This window comes from Fukomys damarensis, unplaced genomic scaffold, assembly GCF_012274545.1.
Source record: "Fukomys damarensis isolate Sample0158 unplaced genomic scaffold, DMR_v1.0_HiC HiC_scaffold_37, whole genome shotgun sequence".
Taxonomy (NCBI): Eukaryota; Metazoa; Chordata; class Mammalia; order Rodentia; family Bathyergidae; genus Fukomys; species Fukomys damarensis.
In genome coordinates this window covers 1,026,120-1,033,015 of record NW_022900949.1, presented here as the reverse complement: position 1 = coordinate 1,033,015, position 6,896 = coordinate 1,026,120, and the positions used below count along the sequence as shown (strand labels likewise).

The 6,896-nt window shown below is 62.2% G+C and overlaps 1 protein-coding gene across 1 annotated transcript in view; it reads right to left on the bottom strand.

Moving 5' to 3' along the window:
• The window catches only part of Eps15l1 (epidermal growth factor receptor pathway substrate 15 like 1), a 36,308-nt gene that overhangs the window by 13,353 nt on the left and 16,059 nt on the right, over positions 1-6,896 (bottom strand). The window contains exons 16-20 of the mRNA XM_019210665.2: positions 3,406-3,529; positions 2,837-2,887; positions 2,037-2,173; positions 1,155-1,212; positions 182-264 (exon numbers count right to left, since the gene is read on the bottom strand). Of these exons, the coding sequence (XP_019066210.1) occupies positions 182-264; positions 1,155-1,212; positions 2,037-2,173; positions 2,837-2,887; positions 3,406-3,529 (453 nt within the window). The remainder of the gene's footprint in view (positions 1-181; positions 265-1,154; positions 1,213-2,036; positions 2,174-2,836; positions 2,888-3,405; positions 3,530-6,896) is intronic.

The following is a 6,896-nucleotide window of genomic DNA, read 5'->3' as shown; positions in this document are numbered from 1 at the left end:
CCCCCCACAGCGTGGGCCCAGCTGGCTGGCTGCGGGGCCTGGAGCCTGCTGTGGCCACCGTGTCGTCTGGGCAGGAGGCCCGCACACTGGTCACTGCAGCCCGGCCACAATGGCCAGCTCCCTCCCTGGCGCCCAGGACCCCCACCTGGCCCACGGAACACACCGAGCAGGCGGGTTGTACCTTGGACATCTGGCTGAAGTCAGCGAAGCCCTCGGCATTGCTGAAGGCCCAGCTCCCGAAGGGGTCCAGGGTCCCGAAGGGGTCTGCAAGGGCACAGCAGGCGGGCTCAGTGCTCTGGGCGCCGGTGGGCACCCAGGCCTACTTGGCTCCTCCTGGTCGGCTGCTCTGGGAAAGCCCTTGGCCTCACGGCACATGACACAGGAGGGGGAGAGCCACCTGGTGGCCACCATTCAACAGACACGGGCTGGCCGGGTGACCCAGGCTGGCTCCTGAGTTCATGATCCTCCTGCCTCAGCCTCCCCGAGTAGCCCAGGATTCAGGGAGAGGTCACACCACACTTCCTCCTTGATTTGCCCAGAGCAGCCCCTGCCTGACATGGAGCTCCCCCTGACTGAGGTGCACTGGCTGCCGTGCATAGAGCAGACCCAGGCAGAACTGTGCCCAAGAACACGGGGTCCCCGACGCCCCTTCTCTATCACCTAGGAGTGCATGGGTGCGCTCATGCCAGGAGCTGAGGAGCCTAACTGGGACTTGCAGCGCAAACCAAGGCCTGGGGTCACCTGTGGACTCTAGGGAAAAACCCCAGCACCCAAAGCAAAGGTCGTGGGTGAGCAGCAACTAACAATGCTGGGAGCAGGCCCACACCTGTCACCCCAGCACAGGAAGCTGAGGCAGGAGGATGCAAGTTTGAGCTCAGTCTGGGTAACTTTGCAACTTAGTGAGACCCTGTCTCAAAACAAAAAATAAGCAGGGCTAAGGGTGCCACTCAGAGCAAAGGCCCTGGGATCCACCCCCAGGACAGCCAACAAAGGCAGTTCAAAGAGTTGTGGTGCTAACACTGGGTCCTTGCCCACCACCTAAGGCAAATCGGCTCTGGCTACAGTTCCCTCTGAGGGCTTCCCTGAGGTGCACCGTGCCGGGGGCTGGGGCAGCGCAGGAGGGAGACCGGTGGGGGTGGGGGTACAGGCCTCACCTGATCCTTTCGAGGAGACACTGGAGGAGAAAGGGTCACTGGACTCGAAGGGGTCGAGCTAGGGAGGGGAGAGAAGGAGGGAGTGGTTGGGCCAGGCGAGGAAGGCACCGCCCCAAGGACCCTCTGCAGCGACCCTGCACCCAGCCAGGAGCGCGGGGGACATGGGCAGAGGCAGAGGCCAAGGCTGTCTGGAGGGCGGGCCGCTCATGGGGCCCTGGGACTCCAGCCTGCAGCGCAGGTGCATGGGAGCCGTCACTGGTGGGCCCGGACCTGAGCAGCCCCGCAGGGCTGGGTGAGGGGACAGGTGTGAGGAATGCCACAGCCCACAGCCACCCGCCAAGCAGGGGCAGGAGTCCCCATGGGACAGCCTGGCCCGGGTGCCCTCCAGGGCCATATTTCAGGAGACTCCAGGCGGCCGAGCACCCGGTCTGTATGGCTGTGCTGAGTCAGGGTTTCACTGTGTGGACCAAGCTGGTCTACAACTCCTGGATTCAAGTGATCCTCCTGCCTCAGCCTCCTGAGTAGGCGGGGCTGCACACGTGTGCCACTGTGCCAGCTATGTGGCATTCCATTTGTCTTCTCAGGAGATGAAGTGGCAGTGGGGACAGAGGACAGAGCAGAGTTGAGGGACACAGAGGGATGGTGGGGGGCCTTGCTCTAACCCTCCCTAGGTCACTGTGATGCCAGCTCCCAGCCTGAACCTCTGCCCTGGCCAGCCAAGTGGCCGCCTGACAGTTGGGAGAGTGAGCATGGGCCGCAGACACCAGTGTCACAACATCACCCCACAGAGGACCAAGACGGAAAGATGGAGCTGGGACTCGCTGCGCATGGAGGCTGCAGTGGGAAGGGCTGTCATCACACCCCATCTCCCCTGCCACTCACCTTTGAAGGGAGGGAGGCGGTCTTCGTGAAGGGGTCTGAGGTAAACGCGTCACTCTCGGTCTGCTTCTGGAAGAAGTCGTCAGGGGCAGAGCCACAGAATGGGTCGCTCTCTGTGAAAGGGTCCCCTCCGAATGGGTCTGGACGGCATCCGGGACATGGGAGGAAAGCAGCCGTGAGCGACACGTCCCAAGACCAAGGCAGAACGTGCGCCACGGAGGGCACTGTCCACTGTCCTCGTGAGGGCAGGGCAGGCAGGGCCACATCAAAGGGTGGCAGCGGGCCACAGGGACCTCACGTGGGGTGGGAAGGTCTGGTCTCAATGTGTCAAACTCCGCCCACGCAGTCACCCCGTGTCCAGGGGGACGGGACCGGATGGGCCCCGGACCCCACCTCTGCACCACCCAGGTCCCTGTGAAGCAGCGCCTTCCCTGGAGACGGTGCCCTCTGCAGGACACCGACGCCGAGGGCCCGGGGCACAGATGAGGGGCTGGGCTGGGAGGAGGCGCCCCCAGGGCAGGGCAGGCCCCACCCGGGCGGGCTGAGGACCCTGAACCCCGATGATCGTGGGGTACACAGGCTGCCTGGGTGGGGGGAGATATGTAGCTCGGTGGCACCACACCCGCCTTGCAAGCACAAGGTCCAGAGTTCAATCCCTGGTACCCAAAAGAAAAAAACAGCTGCCAAGGCAGGCAGCAAGACTCTGGGCACGACCACCACAGTCCGGTGCCGAGGGCAGGGTCCCTGGAGCCGCTCCTGCTTCCCCCCTGCTGCCCAGAGACACAGATGGGAGCTCACGCTACCTGCGGCTGCTGCCGGCTGCTCTGCGAAGGGGTCGCTCTGGAACGGGTCACCTGCGCGGCAGAGGACAGGCTGCTTGGCGCGGGCGCCTCCCTCTCCTCGTCCTTGTCCCGCCCGCATCACCAAGCGGCCCGTGCCACTCGGGGAGCCCGGCTAGGACACTGGGGGTGACAGGGAAGGCGTGGTGGGGCCGCGTTGGGAGCAGCCACCCTCTCTCCCCGCCATGTATCCTTCAGCCTCGAGGGGAGGGCCACGCGGCCCTGGCCGGCTCTGCCCCTGCCCAGGCTGCACCCCGATACCCCCGCGGCCTCCTCCCAGGAGCAGCCACCCTCTCTCCCCGCCATGTATCCTTCAGCCTCGAGGGGAGGGCCACGCGGCCCTGGCCGGCTCTGCCCCTGCCCAGGCTGCACCCCGATACCCCCGCGGCCTCCTCCCCGGAGCCTGTGTGGCTCTGAACACTGGAGAGGCCGGTGGCTGGCTTCTATGGCCTTCCTGTCCGGGAGACGATGGAGGCCCTGCCTGCGCACCGCACTGCGGGGAGACCCAGGGATAGCGGGCTCAGGGCCACTACCTTTGAAGGGGTCTGCGCCTTTGAACGGGTCGGACTTGAAAGGGTCCTCGGCTCGGAAGGGGTCCGGGTGCAGGTCCTGGGTGTTGTTGCTAAATAACAAGGCTTTATTTTTGAAAGGGTCGTCCTAGAACATCGTGAAGAAACAGGACAGAGACTGTTATTTTGGACTGAAAGCACCGCACAGACTTCCATGCCTACCTAACACTTCCACCTGAAGCCCTACGACCCTGAAGAGGGCTGTGGGAAGCCCCACCTTGGCGCAGCAGTGCCTTCGGCTTGGGACAGGATGGGGGCGGCTGGCCCGAAAGAACCCTGCTCAGGGAAAGGGGGGGATGCGCCTGCAGGTTGCATCCTTGGAAGTTAAGAAGGGATGGAACGCGACCTGGAGGTCTGGGGACACCCGCAGACCGTGCCAGGGACCCCACTCACACTGGCAGGGACCAGGACAGGTGGGCGCCGCATGCGAAGGGGGCAGAGCTCTGGTCTGAGACAGGGGATGCTCTGGAGGGGCGGTGGCACCGGCTGGGCCGAGGTGGCTGATTAGTGCCACAGATGGAGAAGGCCACGTGTCAAAGGGGTAAGTCTATTCCACCGAAATTAATTTTTAAAAATGTTTGGCTTTTTAAGAGATGGGTCCAGTAGTGCCTGCCTGTCTGTAGCCCCTGCTCTCGTGAGGCTGAGGCAGGAGGGTCACTTGAGCGCAGGAGTTCAAGACCAGCTTTGGACACTCAATGAGACCTTGTCTCGAGAAAGAAAGGAAGGAAGGAAGGAAGGGAGAGACAGACAAAGGGACAGAAGAGAGAAGAACCCAGGCAGGTAAAGTCAAGTCACCGAGTCAGAAAGTGACAATGATGAAACTATCATAAAGACATCCCTAACAACCACGGCACTGGCCTCATTCCAGGGGTGCGACTTCCTCCCTGTCTGGCCTCAGCAAATGTGCACCTATGGGGGTGTGTAAAACAGCCCCTGGAACCTGGCATGAAGGCGCAGCCTGTGATCCCTGCCGTCTAGGAGGCTGAGGCAGGAGGGTCACCAGTTCAAACCCAGCCTGGGTAACTTAGTGAAAATGTCTTAAAATTTAGAAAATAAGAAAGGGCTGGGCCAGGAATTTAACTCAGGTCTTCCCCACCTGCCTCGCAAGCATAAGATCCTGAGTTTGATCCCTGGTACCACAAATAATAATTAAAAAAAGAAAAAAGGACTGTGGATGTAGCTCAGTACAAAGGCCCTGGGCTCAACCTCCAGTGTTGAAACAAAATTACACACACACACGCGCGCGCGCGCGCGCATTTATATATATATATACACTTCCTCTGCCAAGAAACAGGCAGACTTGTTCCCGTTCTGTGAAGAAACGAAGGCTCACGCAGTTGCAGTTACTAGAGCGTACACAGCTCTTTGCATATTTTTTTTTAAAAGTGCTTATTTCTAGAAGCAGGCAAGCATATTCAAACCAGAAGAAAAAAATACTGATGTTTGAGGTGCACATTATCACAGTGGGATGCAGTGGGGGGCGGGGCAGAACAGAACAGGGGCCTCTCGAGGACCTGCTCAGAGCCGGGAGACCCAGGCCCAGGCAGCTCTCGGTGCTGGCCGGGTTGCACAATGGCCCGGCCTCCGAGCGCCCAATAGCGCATGCAGGCAGCTGGCTGCTGTGACAGCACGACAGGGCCCGGGAAGTCTCTGAGGCCAGGAGTCCCTTCCCCAGGGTCTCTGTGCCTGGGGTCCGGCAGCCACTCCCACCAAACCGCCCAGAGTAGTTTCCTTCCAGGGCGAGAGACCAGGCCGCTCTCCAGGGAGCTGAGCAGACGGGCGGGCGTGGCCTGTCCGGTGGGGGGCACTGTGGTGTAGGGCAAAGAGAACCGGTGCTGGGAGGGCCTCTGATGAGGCCAGGGATGAGGCATAGGTGTGTCCGGAGGAAGGACGGACAGACAGGCCTCGATCCAGAGGCTGGAGCGCGGAAGACCCAGCTAACTGCAGCGGCAGAGGGGTGGGCGGGGCCTCAAGCTGCAGCCCGCAGGAGGGCCAGGCCCATCACAAGAGAAGACACTGCAGGGCTCACACTCAGTGCCAGGCCCTGGCTTCACCCCCAGCCCTGCAGAAAAGGAAAAGAAAACCCAAGCAGAGTTCAGGTCAGGAAGAGTGGTTTTGCTCTAGGCCTTGGACTGAGTTGAAAACTCACTTTCCCTGTGAGATTGGTACCCTGACTCTGCCATCCCAGGGCCACGATGGAGGGGAGGTGACCATGCCAGCTGGCCCGGGTACTGCAGACAGAGTGGTTCCTGTCCCAGAGGGTGACCCAGACAAGCCTGCCCAGGGTGGCGGTGTGCGCAAGTGAGCACACGCTAAGAAGGTCCTGCCTGCAGTACAGACTGGGGTGAGCTCTGCAACCGGGTGCCCAGGGAGCGGGTGCTGCAGCCCTGGGCGTGTTCCAGACACCAAGCTGGCAGGGGACAGGCAGCCCGACTGTCGTGATGGGCTCCCAGCAGGCTCGGCCTCCGCTGGACAGCCCTGGGGGCGAGACAAGCTGGCTGTGGGCGGGGGCTCAGGCGGCACCACAGAGAGGGGCAGAGGGCAGGGCGCTCAGAACCTGCAGCCCTGGACCAGGCCCCACTGCAGGGCCAGGCGCCATTCACTGGCCTGTCCCCTTCTCGAGGAGCCTTGTGGCTCCCCCAGAGAGCCGTGGAGCCCTGCTCCGAGCACACAGATGCTGCCATGAGCACACGCCCTGGCCAACGTGTTTATTAAGAAATGGAAACAAACCCCAAAAGATGCTTCAAAACTGTATTTGTACAACAAGATAAATACGGCTCTTCTCCCGACAGTTGCGGGTTTCTGTGCGATGTGCCTGACGGCGTCTAGGCCCAAGGGCCAGTGGCTACGATGTAAACATCACCCGTTCAAAGATGAACAAGAAGAACGGGAAAGGTCAAGAACCAGAGGGAGTGGGCGGAGAGTCACTGCCACCTGCAAACTGTCACTTCAGGGCCAACTTCTACCGAGGGCACAGGACACAGCGCGGTTGGGGCAGCGCTGGAGAAACGCACAGCAAGGACAGGAGCAAGCGCCACAGAGTGCGAGGGAGGCGGCACCGCCTAAGCTCAGAGGGCCCCACTGGGCCAGAGACCAGGAGGAGGCCACCGCCGCCAAGTCCACAGCGCACAGAGGCCTCGCGGGCAGCAGACAGAGATGGTGCGCAAGAGTGCCCGCGAAGGGGGCAAAGGGGCTGGGAGGGCAAGCGTCCAGACAGGGAGAGAAGCAACCCCGTGCTCGCAGCACGGCCACATCCCTCCCGCAGGACAGAGGAGCCCGGAAGCAGAAAGGGCCCGAGCAGGGGCTCGGCACCCTGGGAAGAGGAGCTGGCAGCGGGCCAACGACAGACGCGCCTTGGGCTGGCCACCCCGCTGTTCAGGGCGACCCCCGGAGGACAGGGCGTGCGTCTGGGACGGGGCGCCCCAGGGCAGCAACCCGCGGTAAAGTGCCGAGGC